Genomic DNA, 19,619 nt, shown 5'->3' on the forward strand with positions numbered 1-19,619 from the left:
GTTTGTTTTGTATTTTGCCCGCCGCATCGCGCGGGTTACTACACTAGTTATTATTATTTTTGTTATATGTTGTCGTTTGTAGTCATGTCTTAGACGCTGTTGTACGCCAAAGCTTAACCTCTTGATAATGTAGAAAAGTATGCGTGAGATGCTGCTCGACGTCTAACTTCCACAAGCAGTCTCCAGTGTAGTGGCCAGAAAAAGTGCCAATTGAAAAAGCTTAAGCTACGCGAGATTTTGATACAAAAATTTTATTGATACCGCACGCTGTTTACCCTTGTAGATCATAGTTGCTAACAAAAGATCTATAAAAGAAGAACAAAGGAAACTGTACCACGAGAACAAGGGTGTAACACACAACCAACTACTATGCCCTTGACTTCATTGAATACGATGCCCTTGACTTTATTCACTTATTTGAGTACTTACTGCTAAGAAAGTGTTGTGTTTACTATCTCATTTTCGATACAATCTAACAAGTTCCATAACGCATATGGATAGTTCCTATTCCGTCTTTGTTAGTTCACATGAACTTCAGCTTTAGAAAATGGGAACTTCTACCTCTCGAGTTTGCGTCAGAATAACTCGGAAGAGGCAGAGAACACACAAAATCCACAGCAAGAGAAGATGAAACATCAGTTGGCTGGGAGCTTTCATCAAAGACGACCACTAATCAACGTGTAATGATCAGACAATTTCCTCTTCAGAGTAAAGTCTTCATCCTTCTAGGGCCATATATTGGCTAGCATAAGAGCAAATCGTGAAGTTTCGATCCCTTGCCATGGTCACAAGACAAATTTCCAAGGTGATCAGAATCCTTAAAGGGTTTGCTTCGACTTCATGAAATATACCAGAATAGCAAGTATAATAACCAGAATAATAATCCACGCACTAAAGCCTGCGGAAGCAACAACAGCACACTCACATAAGATTCAGAAAGAAATACAAACAGTATAACAAGGACGGATATAATCTGGGCCTACCATTACTCTTCCTGGTTTCAATGGTTGTCACCCTTGCAGTGGAGTCAAAAGATGAAGACAGTAATGCCCTGAGCACATGAACAACATCATAAACTGCATGCCATCATCTAAAGCTTCTTATAAGATCAGATAATATTAGCCAATTGTTGAGTCAATAGATTATAAAGCGGGAAATAAAAAGAAAATAACCTTGAATCATGGGAGAAAACCAATGCGGTCACAATGCCAAGGTGTTCTTTTTTAACTCTTGTCTGCACCTGCATATTTGCGGAGGATAGAACTTCGATACTCCCTTCGGTTGTCCCACTGTATCATGCAATAGTTTAAATACATGAGTTATTCTAATGGACTGAAAGGAAAAGGAGCAGTGGGCTGCAAATAGGAAGTACTATAAGTCAGCAGAAATATGTAAGCAGCTACTTGCTGTTCCTGATGATAAGGATTTCTGCTCGAACTCTATTTATTACAACAATATATGATATAGTAGCTCAAATGATTGATCAAGTGGCCCAAGGAGAGAAGGAAAACAAAACAAAATGAGGTTTTGAGACCTTTCAGTTATTTGTTTGGGAATAAGTTCAAAAATTATATGGCATTTTGTAGTGGAATATAGCAAACAAAATAATAATGCAACACAACAAAATGCATCCGTTTAGGTTGACTTGAGGGAGCATGCCAGGTTTGTGCGTAGACTAAATTACTTACATCGCCATGAGTTTACCATCAGATGATATATTAAATGCAGAAATTGGGTCACGGACTATCCTTTTTGTTCCAATTCTCTTCCATGAGGTAGTATTCCAAGAGATTATTTTTCCTTGATCACCTGTAAATCCAAGTTATTGCCCTTCAAATGGCAGACTAAATGAACTTAATTGATAAGCAGCAACTTCAGGATTATATTATTATTGTTGTTGATAAGTAGCAACTTCAGGATTACATTACTAATGTTGAAATTTTGGGATGAAAAATGAAATGAAAGATTGAACTTTTAAAAATAAATTTGTAATTTAACCTTAAAACAAATAATAGATTTCCCTTGATTTTTAAAGTATTACCATGCATTGCAGTGACAAAGAGGACCTGACTATCAGCTCTGCTGCGAGAGAACCTGCAGAAGCTGAAAATTTCGCCCTGGACAGGTATATATTTTAGATATACATATATTTAAGATATTTTAGACATACATATATTTAAGAGTATGGTTACAATGAATTAGAAGTACTAAAGAGAACTTACATCTTCTCTTGATAGATTGGCTACAACCTTTGATGATGCTAAATCCCAAACCTTGCACGGGCCGCTGTTCCTCAGTGATGCAAGAAACTTTCCATCAGAACTGCAGGAAATGGATCAAAACAGACAAAAGCAAATAGTTCCACATTAGGATACCAAGTCCAGGTTGTAACACAACCAAGAAAAAGGTGCTTGACTGCAGAGTAATGATATCCACCTAACTAATACTGCAACCAGATTAAAGTGCTTGTTTGACTTAACCTCTGGAACAGCTTCTCTACTCCAAGAAGCATCAAACCAGATGATTGGAAGACAAAAAATCTGGAGCTCTTGCTGGTAAGGAAGCTAAAATGAGCTTCTTGACCCAAGATCAGAAGCTAAAGTCGAAGAGTTTGCTTCTGCTGCAATAAAGAACTATTGGGATGAGGGTAGAGAGGTGCTAACAAAAGCTATTGGTGTCTTTTCAAACAGCTCCCCTCAGCGAGCACATCTGCAAAAGCCTCAGCCAGGCCAAACAGGCACAAAAGGTGGAAGAGATCTCAATAACAATTGGGTCAGAAGAGTGACAGATGAATGAAACTCCAAAGTGATACTCCCTCCCAGATCTAATTTTCATCTATTTTCTTGATCACGTTGCAGTATCAGCTAGGAGCATAGCTTTGTTCCATAAACTGTGAAAAACATAAATCCTCCACCTGAAATCCAAATCCTTCACAGTTGTATTAGCAACAGTTTCTTCAAGAACACTTTCCATACTGGGCCATTTGAAGACCATCAAACGCCCGTCCTACATAGGTCAAAGCCAAGACTGATGGGCATATAAACAACTTAAATGAAAGGCAGAGTAAACATAATGGTATCAATTTTGACATGAAATATTTAAAGTAAAATATTCAAAAGGTCGTATTGATGAAAGTAAGTTTCATATTGGCTGCTGAAGCATATCAAATGTGCAAATGCTGTGACCCAGCAAACATCAAAGATAAGATAATCAATAGCCTTGTGTTTTTCATCAACATTTTCTGAAAAATTGAGATTTCTATTTGTGAAATACTCATGCTGAAAAAAATAACTGCAAATGATTTTGTCTACCTCACTACCAGTTGCAAGTATTGAACCTCCTTCGTTGAAGGATAATGCCAACTGCAAACCACCATCTTCCAGATTTTCTAATGTCTCTCCCGGAGATCTCAGAGACAGAGTTTCCTCACTTTCTGAAAAGTCCCATTTAAACAACCTAAAGCACTATTATTAGTAATATCACCGGAATATTGAGAGAGAAAAACATCAATGAAGTTTTTCTCCACATACAGAAACATTAAAAAAATAAGAGTCCATTTTACACAACATAAAATAGTATAGGCAAAGCCAGGATTTTCACTTTGAAGGGCCAATTGTTTTGAGTGTTATTAATTTAGATTAAGGTCAGATATAAATGAGATTTGTACCCTCAATCCTATTGTGATGGATTCTTGGCACTAATCATAGAAGAATTACATACAAAATGAAAATTGAGAGGATTATATTCTTTTTATTCAAGAGAGTTTTCAGCATTTACCCTTCCTTATATCACTAAAATGGAAACTTACTGAGAGTATATTCTCTATCATTAGGACTGAAGCTGAAGCAATCCTGAGATAACCCTACATTTTAAGACAATAAAAAGTACCCCGCAAGAGAGAAACTATACCACCACTAAGTACTAAAGCAAGATTTGGCGTAAATAACCATCAAACACTCAATATTTACGTGTAAAGCCCGATCAAAACAAACACCTGCAATTCTTTGGAAATGAGCAGATGATGCCATCACCACCCGGATGCACCGCCATCCTATATGGCACATCGGCGTCAGTTCCCATCCTAAACACCTGGATCAATGGGAAACATATCAAAATTGAGGCTCATGTCAGTGAGATTTGCACATAAACAAGAAGAAGGGCTTCTACCGGTTGATCAGAAAGGGATCGGGAGCGGAGATCGAAGTGGGAGACGACAAGGGCGTTGGGAACCCCACTACGCCCCTCGCCGCCGCCTCCGCCGAGCGTCACAAGTAAACGATCGCCCTTATGACGCGGCAGAGATGGATCTCCTCCGCCGCCTCCTTCTCCTCTCTTGTCGTTGTCGTGGTCGTCGTCGGCGGCGGCGGCGGCGGAGATCTGGGAGAGGGGGACCCAAGCGGCGCAGTAGATGGGAAAGCCGTAGGTCTTCGAACAGGGCGGGATCTCCCGACGCCCCCTCGCCATTGTAGTCGCTCGATCCTTCTCTCTCTCTCCCCTTCGCCTACGCTTCTTCTTCTTCTTCTTCTTCTTCTCTTATCCTACTACAGAGGATTCATCGCCATTAATGACGAGAGATCTCGGGGGAATTGGGAGGAAGAAGAGGAGCGTTAGCTTTGAGACGTTTGAAGTGGCGAAGGGAATAAGCGAGTCGATGCCCACTCCGCTCTTGGGCCGCGTAGAACTTACATTACCGGGTAAGAATTTGGTCTTCAAACGGATCGAGTAAGAACCCAACCATATCGTTAACCCGAAAATGTGTATTGGAATTTGGAAAGTCTTATCGCCGTTGGATTCGCCTTGAAGCAGCCATTCAGTAACTCCCAACTTCCCGGCAAATTCTACACGTTACGGCGCCGACTTTATAAAGTTTGTTGCTCTTCTGCAACAAATTCCTATAGAAGTCGCCAAATTATCTGTATCGCCAACGACTTCACTGACGCCGGCACATCAGCATGTTTCATCAATGACTTTGTATTAAGGGATTATTTGGTTGTATATAGTTTATAATTTATAAATATATTATTATTGTAACCATATGTAGATCTATATTCAGTGTTTGATTTTCAATGCATTTGAATCTAACGGCTATAGTTGGAACTGTACAAGAAAAAGCCCAAATTTAAATGTATACCACTCTGATCAATTTTTAAGTAGAATTTTTTTTTTCTACGTTAAAGATAATATATCATCACCATATAAAGAACATAATAAAATTAAAAAAATGCATTTCTTAATTGCATATAACCTAACAAATCATTTACTTTTTATTACATCCAATTAAACAAAATACATGTAGTTGTAATTATTTAACTTTCAACTATATATATTTTTAACTATATTAATTTTTTAATTACATCCAACCAAATAGTTCTAAGCCTGATGTAGTTCAAATTTGATTATAGTATTCGTAATCACCAATTTTACTCATTGTCAAATTATTGTACATCTCATGTACCTCGCCAAATATTGGAGGAAAAAATACTTTAAAGTAAAAAACAGCATATAAATGTAGTCTATAACATTTTAATTTATAATATCTAAAAAATCTATGCACAAAAATGTTACAAAATTTAAAAATCTCTTATCTAGCATCAAGTAGCTCCAAAAAGTTAATATTATATGGGAAAAAAGATTTATTCGATTGATCAGTACTCATTCAAATTATATAATTTTTATATATAGGTCTTTCGAATGTGATAGGATAAGTCTTGTAAACTAAATGAAAAATGTTAGCTATATATCCTAAAAAGGAGAGTAAATCTTATACTTTTTATCTTATAATTTACAAAATCTTTAAAATTTTATTTTTATTTATTAATTGACATAATAAGTAATGAATAAAAATGTGTAAAATTTATATTTTTTGAATTGTACAAATAATATTGCTCAAACTAAATTCTAAGACATTGAGAGCACGTTTGGTTTGCGCTATCTTTTTAAGATTCCTAATAATTCAATAAAAATAAAAAAATATGACGGTGTTTGGCTAAACATACTAAGTAATCTAATTGGTAATATTAGATTTTCTTGAGAATGAGATTCATTCCAAAGTACTAATCACATTCTCTTGAGAGAGGGTGGGTATCCTTATATTAATGAATTGGGATAATCATAATATGCCTAATCTTTTTTTTTCTCCCTACCTGCCGGCTAGTTGGTTTTATTTTTTTTTACACTCTAACCTCATATCTCTCTTTAAACTTATTTTTTTCTCTCTAAATTTCAATTTTTTTTCTCTCTCTAAACTGAGCTCTCTTCCCCCCTCTTTTTCTAAAATCTCAACTCTCTCACTCTCTCTAATCTCGATTCTATTTTTCTTTCTATTTCTTTAATTATGCTCTCTCTTTCTAACCTATGTTCTCTCTCCCCCTTTTTTCTAAAAAGATGTTGAAATTTTTGGTGGCATTATTTAAAATTAATTAAAGAAAATAAATAAATAAATTGTATATTTTTTGTAAACTTAAATAACATAACTAAATAATATAACCGTGCGAACCAAACACAGGAATGCAACATTCTTAGTAATAGGATGAATAAGAATAAGATTCTCTGACATCTTTTTATTGCTTGTAATTTTTCATAGTACGAACCAAACGCACCCTGAATTTCAATGGTGCGGTCCATGAAATGTCCGGATACACGTGGTAGAGAGAATAATTTATCGTTGCTACGGGATGCATTCAATCCGGCAAAACACCTATTTCGCTGCCGACTTCAGAAAAACCCTACGAGAGCGCCAGTAGAAAACCCTACATATAAGCCTCTCTCTCTCTCTTCTTCCTTCTTCGGTCTCGACCCCGACCACGACCTCTCTCCCATGGAGTTACCCCGCCCAATCCCCTCCCCACTCCCTATCAACAGCAAGAGAAAACGAACCCTATCTTCAGAACCCCATGAAGAAGAGGAAGAAGACGAAGAAGCAAACCCTAGCCCTAACAAAAATTCCAAGCATCGTGGTGTTTGGGAGAACGTCGACCTCATCCTCTCCCTCCAAAGCAAAGACATACCCCTCAAAAGGTCCGTTTCTTCGACCTCAGAAACGATTTAATTTGTACTAGTTCTTTCCTACGTGCTATTTGATGTGATTTAGCGTAGAACTAATGCAGGAAAATCGAACTTGTTTTCGATTTCGTCGCCTCGGAATCTATATGTTGTGATCGACGTGTACAACCAGTTTCAATCACCCGCTTAGTGTCTTTTGTCGGCAACTGGATGCAACCAGTTTTGATTTCTTCGGAGAATAGTAGGAAGGATTTGGAGATTTGGGATCCTTGTTTGGATCATAGATGCTGGGCCGTTCTCAAATTCTGTCTAGACAAGTCTTTTATTTCTGTCTCCCCAAATTTACTTCGAGCAATTACTCGTATTGCGAGGCACGCGTTGTTGGGAATCAGTGGTGGTAGCTCATCTAGTAGGGAAGAATCTTCTAAGTTGTTTGAGCAGGTTTCGGAGTACTTATCTGTGCTTCTATCCTCCAATTCAAGAGCTTTTTATAATGCAGGAGTTGATTTATGGATCTCCTGTGCAGTTGAATTTGTTAATTTGGTTCACAAAGTTACTGCTAATGATAAGCCTGGTTCTTCTGGCCATCAAGTTCTTTTAGCCCTTTCAATATGTCTGCTTGAGCACTTTGCTAGCTTTCTGAGGTTTTACCCGAATCCCAAGAACATCTTTCGAGCTTTCGTAGACCGGCTTCTCGACCCATTGTTGGAATTGCTGGTTTTATTGCACTCGCAAGGTAGCGGAGGTAAAGGTGAACAGGTGGGAAGCTTGTTGAGGATTGTTGGAGAGGTTTTGTCAAATGGTTTGTTTCATCCTGCCCACATTAATGGGTTTTTGAGTTTGCAAAGCTTGAAGGTGAAGCATGAAGATACGGAGCGGAGAGGATTAAAAGGTAGCTACCATCAACACTTCTTTCAGAGATTCAAAGGTATTAAAACGGAGAATAAGGCAGTATTACTAGGTGGGTTTGGTTACCTATTTCAGTTGTTTGTTGGTAGAGTTAGGAACCGGAGAGGAGCTAATATGGCATCTAAAGGGGCGACCAATCCAGCCTTGTGGAGAAGTAGTGTGTCTTCTGAAGGAGCACAGGAAACTAATAAACCACTTTTTGAAGTGTTTGCTCGGTTTATGGAACCGTTGTTGCTCGAGTGTAAGGGATGTGCACTACCGGAATATTCTGAGATGGGAGCAACGAGGCTGGTAAATACACTTTGCTTGCTCAAGTCAATGAATGAAACCCTAAAGACGTTCATTCAAGAGAGAATATATGTGCGAACAGATGACACAGAAGGAGTTCACTTTAAATTTTTGCAAGAGGTCCATGACACAATTATTTCGGTTGCAGGAGAAATATATAAATTTTGGTTATTACAATTGCATGTGAATGACACAAGCATTGTGAAGATGCTTCCACTGACAGCCAGGGAGGTTTTTGTTGCCGTGGGTTGCCTTTTAGAGATTGAATATAAGGTCGTGGGAGATGACCTTGTTAAGTTATGGCTGATGATGTTTGCATTTTCGGCAGTAAATATATCTTCAAAGGATGCAAAGCTTCATTCCTTGCTTAACTCAGAAGTCCTGAATCTTGGATGCCAAATAATTAATGTATTTAGGGAGCTTCGCCAGGTTGGTATATTTTTTTATGAGCATTTACTTACGACACCTTCTGACTTTTCTATGGATTTCTTTTCTAAAGAATATTGGGAAGGTAAATTTTCCTACCCTAATGATGCTTCCGCACATTGTCTCCTGTGACTGTGAGAAAGGATATTTCTTACATTTCTATGTCATTACTTTTTTGCTGCGACTGTAGTAGTTTAGGTTAGCATTAGGGCATGTTTTATGCAGAACTCTGAAGCCGTTATCCCTGTAATCCAATATATTTTGGTCAAAACATTTCTTTCCTTTTTCTTTTGGAGTGGTTGCTTTTATTTATTCGTCTTTGTTTTTTTTTCCCCTCTTGTTATCTGTAATGTAGGTAAATTATCCAGTTTTGGCACTGTGTAAAGCTGTGAGAGTCTTCAGAGTTATTGGCGATGCTAGTGCTGCAAGATATACTTTGTTTATTCCTTCTTTGCCTTTATCCTCTCAAATGTGCTTGGAAGCTGTGGCAACTTTGGCATGCTCACAATCAATCCGAGCTGCAATTTGCAATTCAATCAAGACGATGCCAGAAAGGAAAGCCGGGGAATTTATAGATGAACTAAAAGATGACCTCAGTGAAACAATGAAATGGATCAGACATAGTTCCTTTATGGATGGAGGCAGTTTAGATTCACTGGAAAGAAACACCTCATTTAGCACTATTTGGGATTTCAATCTCAAAACTTTAGGAAGAGTATTTTCTGAAATATACAGTTCAGTGTTAGATTCCCTTACTATTACCTCAACAAATAGTACCTTGGTAGGAAATTCTCTCGAAAGCTTGATGAATGCAATTAGACCAAGCTTCAGTCCTTTGGTGCAAAACCAATCTGATAATATCAACAAATTCATTCCTTTGGTGCAAAAACAATCTGATAATATCGAAAAATTCACTATCTTCCTTACAGGAACAAGTGTGGCTGACCAAGAAGTTCCTGACAGTGGAAGTGAAAGAAAAAACTTGTCATGGGCATTTGTCTTTTTCTTTCGCTTATACACGTCATGCAGAAGCTTATACCAACAATCTATTAGCCTCATGCCACCTGATTTGGCAAGAAAAGCATCAGAATTGATGGGGAGCTTATTTTCTGTATGCCATGGAACTGAATGGACAGATAAGTCCAATTATGTTGACGAAGGCTATTTTTCTTGGATTGTTAAACCTTCCATTTCGCTTCTGGATTTTATTAAATATTTCCGAGATGCCTCTTTTAATAGAAGTTATGAGGATTGTGGGCCGCTTGTTTATGTCCTACACATTATGGCTTTACAGAGACTCAACAATCTAAACAGGAAAATTCAGGCTTTTAAGTTCTTGCTGGATGGGAGTAGACGACTGTTCAAAATGCAGAAGCAAAGAAACAAGGACACACGCAAGGGAAGCAAAAGATGGAAAAGGCTCCTTACTGCTTGTAGTTTGGAGGCTGCGCATCTGACCGGTTTCATGACTCACTACATACAATTATTGTTTCCTGACAGAAAACGTACCAAAACAGTTGATTCTCAAATATTATCCTCATCAAATGAAGATGCCTGGGATGTGAGTGTCTGCTCATTGAATGAGAATTCACTTTCTGTTGGAATTTGGTGGCTTCTTTGCCAAAACATTGACGTATGGTGCTTTCATGCCTCTAAAAAGGATCTGAAGTATTTCTTAACACATTTACTGATCTACGGTTTGGCATGTGAAAAGAACAAAGGCATAAAAAAAAACGGAGCTAGTCAACTTTTACACAAGGAAGTTTCTTTACGCCATATATCATTGGAGCTTCTTCGTGATACCGTTCTTTATGATCAAACAGTATGTAAATATGCTAGACTAGTGATATTTGTCCTTTTACAAACAATGCTTGGACTAGGGCCACCATATCACCCATGAACCACCACCATTAAAAGCTGATACATACGTCCGACCATAAACTTGTCTTGATCGGTGAGGGTGTTTTGTGTTTGATAAAGCTTTTTGGCAGTGTTTGGTGGGTGAGAAAGATTATAAAAATCCCAAAGCATCATTTTGGGGTATGTGGCACTCTTTATGGGTTGTACTTCATCTTCAACATGGTGGCCCTGGTCCAGTCAATATGCCTTCCTCCCAGCACCCCACGCCCACACAACCAATAAAGAAAAAAAAGAAAAAGAAATCATATTTCTATTGAGTTTCTTGTTGATCTGTTTGGAAATAATTACCATCTTTTCTTTTGTATCTTTTAATTTTGTCGCTTGTTACCAAATGGATGGTCAAATGAGGTTCACTTTGTTTTTACTTTTAGGTACTATCCAAGCATATGGCATCAATATTCTACACTATTCTGAAGAATTCGTTGTCTTCTATTGTGGAAGATGCTTATGCAACTTGTGTAGATCTGAATTCCCTACCCGATTGGTCAGAGATCTTGACAGCGTTGGAAAAACGAAATGCCGTGTATATGGATAGCCATGCTTTACATGTCCCGCCTTCAATGTCAGCATCAGATTTACAGATAAAGAAAGCTTCACTTTTGTCCTTTAAACCTGAAATAACAAGTTGTGAGAGTTTGCTTGATCTCTTATGTAAGATTCCTGAGGTACATCTTACTACTAAATCATTCTCTCAATATGCAACTTGCATTCTCCATCTTGAGAGGTCAGTTTGTCCTCCGTTTTTGCTGTTTACTTCAGTAATCCCTGCTGTAAATTTTGATATCTTGATATTTGAAGGTATCTTTTTTTATCAATCTTAGTTTATTTGTAAAATAATTTTGTAACTTTGTAGTTACCCATTTTATTTGTCCATGCTTTTGTATGCATTTTCTTGAAAATCAAGTAAGCGTTACAGGAGTAACTTCATTGTGATTTTTTCTTATTTTCAGGCTAGTGATTTCAAATTTGTTAATCAATCATGATGAATCCATTTCCAACAGCCCCTTCGAGCTCTTGAGACTGTTTCTATCCTGTCGAAGGACCTTGAGATATCTGGTTGTGTCACTTAATGAGTTTAATCAAGAAGCAAAGCCACTCTCAATTTTTTCTGGAATTTTTGGTTCCTCTACAATAATTTGGCTTTTGGTATCAGTACACACATTAGTTGGATTGCCACATACGCTATTTGGGGAGTTCTATAATCAGTTAAACAATATAATCTTCTCTATAATAGATCATACCTCAAACATATTTTTGAATCTGAGCAGTAGACAGAAGATGAACTATGATACTAATGAAGATTATGCATCATGGGAGTATGGGGAACTTATTGCTCAAGCATTAGAGAAGCAAATGAGAAAGTTACCTGTGACTGTAGAGGGCAGCATCAGTGCTATCAAACTGGAAGCTTGTTTTCATATTTTGGACTGGAAAAAATTATCATGCACGCTATCTTGTCTGCAAGGTTTCTTATGGGGTCTCTCATCAACCTTAGCGAACATATGCAAGAATTCAGGAGGAAATCCACAATTAGTAGATGCCTTCAAATTTAGTAATTACGTTGCTGGATTTGAAAACTTTGTAGATCTTTGCATCTATTTGTTGCTTGTTGACAACAATCAAGGGACTGTAGGTGTGCACTCTATTCATAATTTACTGGATCTGGATTTTGATAATGGATTGTTGAGCGTGGATTCTCTTTTAGATAGATGGACTAAGTGTCCAAATTGTGAAATCCAAAATTCCAAATTGGAAGAAATTTCTGGTGAAGTTCCCAAAATTGATTTGTCAAATATGCACGATTTGAAATTCTCTTTATTTAAAGAACTTTTAAAGGGCAAAAATCCCCAGATTGCATATGCACTCAGAGAGCTCTTTGTTGCATCTGCTGCAATTCTTAAATTGAAGTCTATTGTATCTGTAAATGCAAATTCGCAGAAGTGCAGTCATATGGAATCATATTCAATGAGTATTCTTGTTAGAACATCTTATATGATACTCCAGGAAATGGCAGAAATGTGTGGCCAGCCCAATGCATTTTCTTTTGTCTGGATTGACGGGATCTTAAAATATCTTGAAGTTGTAGGGGTCTATTTTAGTATGGAGGACCCTAAATTTTCAAAGGAAGTGTATACCCAGTTGATGAATTCTCATATGAGGGCTATTGGGAAGTGCATTTCACTGCAAGGAAAGAATGCGACTCTCTCCTCTCATGAGACAGGATCAAATACAAAATTGCTACTGACTCAGAATGAATCAGGTCATGGTATTATGAAAGGTCTTGATCATGAACACTGTATTATAAATGCATTTAAATCTAGGGTCAGAATGTCATTGAGAAAGTTTATCAGAAAACCACTCAAGTTACACATGAACACAGTTATACAAACTGTAGAAAAAGCACTAATTGGAGTGCAGCCAGGTTGCCATGCAATCTACAACATAAACATGGGAGAAATTGATGGAGGAAAAGTTTCCTTGATGGTTGCTGCTGGGATTGACACTTTGGATTTGGTTCTCGAGTCTCAACCTGGTAACTATAAAGAATTTAGCTTTTCTTTAGGGAGATTTTAAATATATATCCTTGCAAAATCATGAATTTACATATATACCAATAAAATCTGAATTTTGATATATTTAAGTTTCTTACAGAAGTGCCCCAATCTAAAGTTGGGGATTAATCCGGTTCATGTGCATTGCTTGTGTTGCATGGCAGGCAAGCGGCAGGCATGATGTGCATATGTGAGAAACTAATATCAAAATTCAGACTATACAAAGGATATAAATTAAGTAGATAATGTTGCAGGGGTACATATATGTAAACTTTTCTATAACAAATCTGTTATTAATTATTTAATAATTGGCTGTTTTGTCACATGGCATATACTGCAGTAAACGAGCGAGTTCTTTTTAAGAACATCCCAAGCTTAGTTGGTTCCCTGTTCAACATTATTTTGCACCTCCAGAGCCCAACAATCTTCTATGTAGAGAAGCCACCCTCCAGTAAGAGTGAGTTACATCCAGATGCAGGCACCGTCGTTCTAATGTGTGTTGAGGTTCTTACTAAGGTTGTCGGGAAGCATTCTTTTCAGATGGAGGTGTGCCATGTATCACACTGTTTGCATATACCGATGGCACTTTTCAAGTACTTTCATAAAATCAAAGCTTCTCGGTCATTTCCTGATGTCAATCAATTCATCATTGATCGCCAGTTTATGGTTAACTTGTACGCGGCATGTTGCAAATTGTTATGTACCACTCTTAAGCATCGAACACGGTAAACATTTGTTTCCCTTCCCATCTTGTATTCTGTAATATTACTTTTTAAACTTCTGTTAGACTAAGCACAAGAAGAAAAAGGATCTTGATGGTTATAACAGGGATTAAGGTGCCAAAGCTACCCTGTTTGTAAACTCAACAATTCATTTAAGGGAAAACTAATTAGCGAAGATCATATGACTAGTGGTGTAATTTGATGTATCCAGGATCCTAAATTAAAGGTTTAAATTAACATGAAAACATATATGTAATTTATGTTTTTTGTTTCGTTATGTTTCATTAATTATCATATTGTTATTTCATGTGCTTATTTTGATTCATGTTTCAGCTTGTTTCAGCTATTTCTTATTGTTTCTACTGAAATGACTCTTGTTGCAGATTCCTTCAGATGTAATGTAGCAACCTCTAGAATTACTGTTTTATAGAGCTTAGTGTGTAATTGTTGAAAGCCGAGCTATAATATGTTTCTTCCTTACATCAGTTTTTATCCCCTGCCTGTAGTGAGGTTGAAAGATGCATTGCTCAACTTGAAAATTCAGCAACTACTCTTCTTAGCTGTTTGGAGACTGTGGATGCTACCTTAGCAAGCATAAAAGGTTATTTTGCTTGGGAAGTGCAGGAGGCCCTAAAATGTGCTAGCTTTTTACGAAGGATCTATGAAGAGGTTTGTGATGCCTTAGTATGTTTCTATAAAGTGTACTTATATACAGTCATTGCTTTAAATACTTAGTTGATCATGAACAAGACCATTCTTTACCAAGTACACAGTAGATTTTGCCCTTATGTGGAGGAACTTAGGTTTTGGATCAGATTACTAAAACAAGAATTGGCAATGTGAAGGCTTCCTCTGAGAACAGGAATACTGATGCTATATAACTGTAGTATCCTATATATATTACTATGCTTGATATTCTTCGTTCTGCATTTTTCTTATATATCTCTCCCCAGGTTTTAAGCCTGTAGCATACGGAGTTTAGAATATTTATATCTTTGTGTAGAACATAGCTTGGAGATGATAATTTGACATTTTGCATGTAATTCACTACCAAAATTAAGCCAGAGTTATCTATATATATATATATAAATAAATAGAACTTGTCTTTTGTTTGACTTCAAGATGTGCTTCAAGTAATCTCTTATGCATAAACTGTCTTTACTTTGCTTGAATGCATCTAATAAAGAGCTTATATTGGCCTTGTTATTTTGTAGATAAGACAGCAAAAGGATATCCTTGCAAAGTACTCCTTTTACTTCCTTTCAAATTACGTAAGCATCTATTCAGGGCATGGTCCTTTCCAAACCGGCATAGAAAGGTAAGACTAAAATGCATCAACTGTAGCAAAGCTCTTTTGGTTGTGCTTTTCCTGTTACTTCTTCCCTTTACAGTAACAACAAATGTTTTTTATGTTAATCCTCTAATTTCTATGCAACAGAGAGATAGATGAGACATTGAGACCTGGTATCTATTCTCTAATTGATATTTGCTCAGCAGCCGATCTCCAACAGCTTCACACTGTTCTGGGTGGTCTGTTTCTGGATACATTTTGATTTGATCAAAGTGTAGTAAATTGTTAGTTTCTTACTAACTTTTTGTTGCATTTTGATTTTGCAGAAGGCGCATGCAGAAGTACTCTTGCAGCTCTGCTACATGACTACAAACTACATTTTCAATATGAAGGGAAAATATAGTTCCCGTCAAAGGTTTTGTATTCTAGGTGCTAGTTCATTCCTGGATCCTGCAGCTAAACTCATCTACTTGATAAATCCTATCGAATTGGTAAATGCATTGCCTTAACTATTTGAGAAAGCTTATTGAATCAGTAAAGGCGTTGAGGTCCGGATGACGTGCTGCTGTTTCCATCAGTAACAGAAGATTTTGCAGGTTGGTTACATAACCCACTAGTATTTCCTATCGTTGCATTTACTATTTTAAATTGAATTGAGTGTCTCCTGAAACTCTCCAGATTGTCGACATTATTTGAAGTTAAACACTCGACACAATGAGAATCAGATAGGCCGGAGCGGTCATTCATTTACCATGCAGGAAACAAGAAACAGTGGCTTGTTAAAAATTTGAAGAACTTGAGCCCTGCTTCTCATATAGGCTTATATTTAATCAGTTAATTATTTATGTACAAAATCGTTCAGGATTTTGTTTTGTTTTGCTACCATCATGAGAGTCATTTCCTCGCTGGGTTATACTTCCTCTTGTTCTTGTGTAGGATTGGAAAAATTATAGCATTACACGTGAAGAGAGTAGGTTATACTTCCTCTTGTTCTTGCATACACGTGAAGAGAGTAGGTTTCTACTTCCCTTATTCTCGCCGGATAAATTCTACAAAATTCTCTCTCAACCCTTATGCATTACTCTCTGCTCATATCATTTGGAACCCGTAAAACTAGCAAATATGAAAATAAATCTTAGCATACCATATGATTCCACTTACCAGGTGGCAAACAGGGTCACACCATGATGAGCAGTTTGGGGATATATACAACACAGGCCACACCAATACATATAACATTCTATGGGCAATCAATATACTATATACATTCAAATGCAAATAATGGTAGTGATTTTTCACTAGCCAGGATATATTTGCAGATAGACTTATCTGATTCTGGAGCCACTTAATATCGCGGAAACTCTGATTCTCATTCTTCCACTATATCGAGAGCCTCGCAATATGCTGAAACACCAGTTTTCTCTGAGATTTGTATCTGAAATAAGCAGCCACCTTCTTCAAAGCAATTTTGAAATAGCACGGCACGATGACCACAAGGCCACAGAGGCCGCCCTAAAAATAGCTGGATTTTGGTACATTCTGGGGAGGAGAACAACACGGCGATCATTAGAGATCAACAAGCTCTATGAATTGCAAACTTAGGGTACTATGCTTCGAGAAGGAAATTGAAGGGTACATGTTGCTGGCAAGTAATAACTAGTCTGCTTTCACAAAGATATGTTATGAAAAAGTAAAAGACAAGGAACTTGCGGCTTGTAACTAGTGTTGCTTTCACAAAGATATGCTGCGGAAAAACAAAAGACAATGGTAGTGGATATTCCTTCAATTGCAACAATATCTAGCATAGCAGAAGATAATAAGACATCCATACATGACTCTTTCATACTCCATCACACACAAAAAAGGGTCATCTGCATTATCACACATAAATCTAATTTTGTTTTTAAAACATAAAAAGCATTAGTTTACATATCAAATGCGGCAATGACAATCAAATCCTGATGCCAAATGCTAATGGTTTTTTCGCTGTTATTTTGATGGATCTTAATACAAGAAAAGCACAGCGTTGCAGTATATCCATCAACCGATGTTTAACTAGGTATGTGCTGTTTATCCTAAACATATAATCAGTATTAAACAGTTTATACAAGAGAAATTGTTTGATTATGAGGACACTAAGAGATTTTTTTTTTTCATATGTTTAAATATGAAGATGGAACGTTCCTCATACAGAACTAAGCAACACGAAAGAATCCATGCATCACGCAAGAGAAACTTAGGGATGACTCGAGAGTATAAAACTGACAACGGATATTTTAACTCCTAAATTAACTATATTATAGATAACTGTACAATGCCTTAGGTCTAAATTTGATTGCAAAAGAAGAAATCTAAAACATAATCCATATAGCCCAATTGTACAATATACTCCGACATGTGAAATGAGCAAAGAGATTTAGACGACAACAGAAACTGTGAAGACAATGCTGCATTTCTAAACAACTGGATAGACAACTTACCCTATGGCAGTTGCACTCCAAGAAGCTAGATTGTAAATCACTTTGCTGCTATCCCATGCCTTTTGAAGCCTACTCTTCTTCTTTGCAGAGAATGTTTTTCTAAGAGCTGAGGGCGATAAAAGGTTAGGCATTATAAGCAATGGTTATCATCAAGTATTAGCATTAGAAATTTCAAAGCATTGATTTCTCTTGAAAGATCAAAGGTTCACCTTCTTGAAGTTGATCAGGAGTTAATTCCTACAAAAGAACAGTGGTATCCATCAATTAATTGCGTAAACTGCAATACTTCTAACAGATCAAGTCACTAGCTAGCTCACGAGAAAAAGAAAGCCTGTCAAGAGGAAGCACAAATAAAGAAGCTTCGAGAGTGAGTTGAGTTCTACAGATGGATGTTCTTGTATAAAGTTCTTCAACATTGGCATGTTTGGATGAAAGTTATCCTGCAATAACTTACCTGTGGGGATTTTATTTTGAGATTGCACTATTGCAACCAAAATTATATTTTTTATCCATCGCAAGGTTCTCATAATCATTACTTTGCAAAATAATGCATTGCACCAATGAGGTTTTTCTGTTTTTAAGGTAGTTAGGTGATTTAGAATTGTCCAAGAGAAAAGCCATCTACCATGCGGTTCTAGACTTATCCCACCCTCATCAATCCATAGTGCAAGACACTTGAGTAAACAAAAGAGATATGGTGCAAGAAAATGTTCACGCCTCCAAACAGGCCCTTATTGACAAGAGATTCGATGGCCTTCAGCATCCATGTGAGAAAATTTATCAGTTGATAAGAAATAGAACAGTGAACAGTGAACCAGCAGGTCCACCGGGCAGTCCGTATACATAACTTTGTACATACCGAGTAATTACCTACACCATCACATATGCCACTGGCAGCTACTATAGTGGATGGAGTTACATGTGTGCCAAACTTGCCCATGAAATTTGAAATTATGCCTGAATGCTCATTTTTCTTTAACATAAAGGAACTAAGCTTTACGGACATAAGAATAAGGTCTCATGCAGACGAGCATAAAGATGATGTTGCATGAGCAGTGAAGTAATAGAGGAACAGCTAAACTAAAAGCTAGAAATTAATGATGGAAAACACCAACATACCTTTGTCTGTTTAAGCGATAGCAGGTATGCAGCCATGAAACAAGCTAGACCATCAACAATGTCCTCTTCACAAACAAGAACATAATCATCTGACTCTGATTCACTCTCTCCGCCAACATCCTTAGCTCCCCATAAATCTTTAGCAGTGATCATATCCCAGGATGAATTTCCATTTGCTTCCCCATATATACCTGTTTAGCAACTCATAGTATACTTAGAATTGCAACGTTTTTTATGCTGTTGCAAGAGATTTTTCAATGTGCAAAGGGAAAGGATTCGGTAATTTTCAACTCATACCATGACAGTCTTGAGACATGGACATGTGAATACTCCCAACTTTTTCTAAAAAATTTCGTGACTCCACTCTACACTTCAGAAGTTCACATAGCTGCATAATAAACAGTGTTCAATGTTGTAGAGCAACAAAGATGAAGTAATTCTAAGAACAGCCACACAGATGCATTATAAAATGCATCACAATAATACCACTTGCAAATGTACACCACAGCGCCCTTTTTAGCCATTTCTTTATTGAATGATGCTAAGAGTTCCTTTATTTTTCTTCAACTCGCATGTAGAATAATCCTTTTCTCCTACCTTGCAAACCTCAAATAGTTATACTAAATGATACGTAAAAGCATATTGAGAGTTTGAGACCCCCTCAACTATAGACCATTTGGACTAGACGCTCTCAGTTTATTTTATAATTTTGACCGATAACCCCAACCGTTATTTATCTTAATTCGAGTTATTTTTCCTAATTTGATGAGGGGAATTCATTAAATAGACGGATGGCTTCATTAGTTTTCAATTGTTAGTTCTCAACAAAATCTAAAGCTCAATAAGTTGAAAAAGTTTTCAGAACAGTTGAATTTAATAAAATTACCATGAATTTTAAAAAAAACCTCCT

General features: G+C 37.0%; 3 protein-coding genes across 3 annotated transcripts; 1 reads left to right on the forward strand and 2 right to left on the reverse strand.

The window, feature by feature from the left end:
* Positions 1 to 235: 235 nt before the first annotated feature.
* Positions 236 to 4,669, reverse strand: LOC109704785 (SEC12-like protein 2). Its single transcript, XM_020225569.1, has 10 exons — positions 4,168 to 4,669; positions 3,995 to 4,089; positions 3,312 to 3,456; positions 2,915 to 3,006; positions 2,223 to 2,322; positions 2,042 to 2,117; positions 1,689 to 1,809; positions 1,173 to 1,289; positions 984 to 1,051; positions 236 to 898 (listed from the first exon to the last, which is right to left on the reverse strand). The coding sequence occupies exons 1-10, from the start codon at positions 4,462 to 4,464 to the stop codon at positions 819 to 821; spliced, it is 1,191 nt and encodes a 396-aa protein (XP_020081158.1). The 5' UTR covers positions 4,465 to 4,669; the 3' UTR covers positions 236 to 818.
* A 2,105-nt stretch (positions 4,670 to 6,774) lies between these two features.
* Positions 6,775 to 16,029, forward strand: LOC109704783. The gene is made up of 11 exons (XM_020225566.1): positions 6,775 to 7,017; positions 7,107 to 8,628; positions 8,981 to 10,447; positions 10,917 to 11,269; positions 11,496 to 13,078; positions 13,438 to 13,822; positions 14,326 to 14,488; positions 15,034 to 15,137; positions 15,258 to 15,349; positions 15,437 to 15,706; positions 15,789 to 16,029. The coding sequence occupies exons 1-10, from the start codon at positions 6,818 to 6,820 to the stop codon at positions 15,511 to 15,513; spliced, it is 5,946 nt and encodes a 1,981-aa protein (XP_020081155.1). The 5' UTR covers positions 6,775 to 6,817; the 3' UTR covers positions 15,514 to 15,706; positions 15,789 to 16,029.
* A 195-nt stretch (positions 16,030 to 16,224) lies between these two features.
* Positions 16,225 to 19,131, reverse strand: LOC109704784. Its single transcript, XM_020225567.1, has 5 exons — positions 19,007 to 19,131; positions 18,710 to 18,900; positions 17,800 to 17,827; positions 17,591 to 17,696; positions 16,225 to 16,649 (listed from the first exon to the last, which is right to left on the reverse strand). The coding sequence occupies exons 1-5, from the start codon at positions 19,101 to 19,103 to the stop codon at positions 16,568 to 16,570; spliced, it is 504 nt and encodes a 167-aa protein (XP_020081156.1). The 5' UTR covers positions 19,104 to 19,131; the 3' UTR covers positions 16,225 to 16,567.
* Between the last annotated feature and the right edge of the window lie 488 nt (positions 19,132 to 19,619).

The sequence above is a fragment of the Ananas comosus genome, unplaced genomic scaffold (assembly GCF_001540865.1).
Source record: "Ananas comosus cultivar F153 unplaced genomic scaffold, ASM154086v1, whole genome shotgun sequence".
Taxonomy (NCBI): Eukaryota; Viridiplantae; Streptophyta; class Magnoliopsida; order Poales; family Bromeliaceae; genus Ananas; species Ananas comosus.

Coding starts and splice junctions, on each gene's coding strand:
- LOC109704785 (XM_020225569.1), bottom strand. CDS start 4,464: ATGGCGAGGGGGCGTCGGGAGATCCCGCCCTGTTCGAAGACCTACGGC. Junction 3,457..3,994: donor TCATTTCCAAAGAATTGCAG/GTGTTTGTTTTG, acceptor ATAGTGCTTTAG/GTTGTTTAAATGGGACTTTT. Junction 1,290..1,688: donor GATGGTAAACTCATGGCGAT/GTAAGTAATTTA, acceptor TGCATGATACAG/TGGGACAACCGAAGGGAGTA.
- LOC109704783 (XM_020225566.1), top strand. CDS start 6,818: ATGGAGTTACCCCGCCCAATCCCCTCCCCACTCCCTATCAACAGCAAG. Junction 10,448..10,916: donor CCGTTCTTTATGATCAAACA/GTATGTAAATAT, acceptor TTTTACTTTTAG/GTACTATCCAAGCATATGGC. Junction 15,138..15,257: donor TTCCAAACCGGCATAGAAAG/GTAAGACTAAAA, acceptor TCTATGCAACAG/AGAGATAGATGAGACATTGA.
- LOC109704784 (XM_020225567.1), bottom strand. CDS start 19,103: ATGCAGCTATGTGAACTTCTGAAGTGTAGAGTGGAGTCACGAAATTTT. Junction 17,828..18,709: donor TATCGCTTAAACAGACAAAG/GTATGTTGGTGT, acceptor GTTCTTTTGTAG/GAATTAACTCCTGATCAACT. Junction 17,697..17,799: donor TCCTGATCAACTTCAAGAAG/GTGAACCTTTGA, acceptor TATCGCCCTCAG/CTCTTAGAAAAACATTCTCT.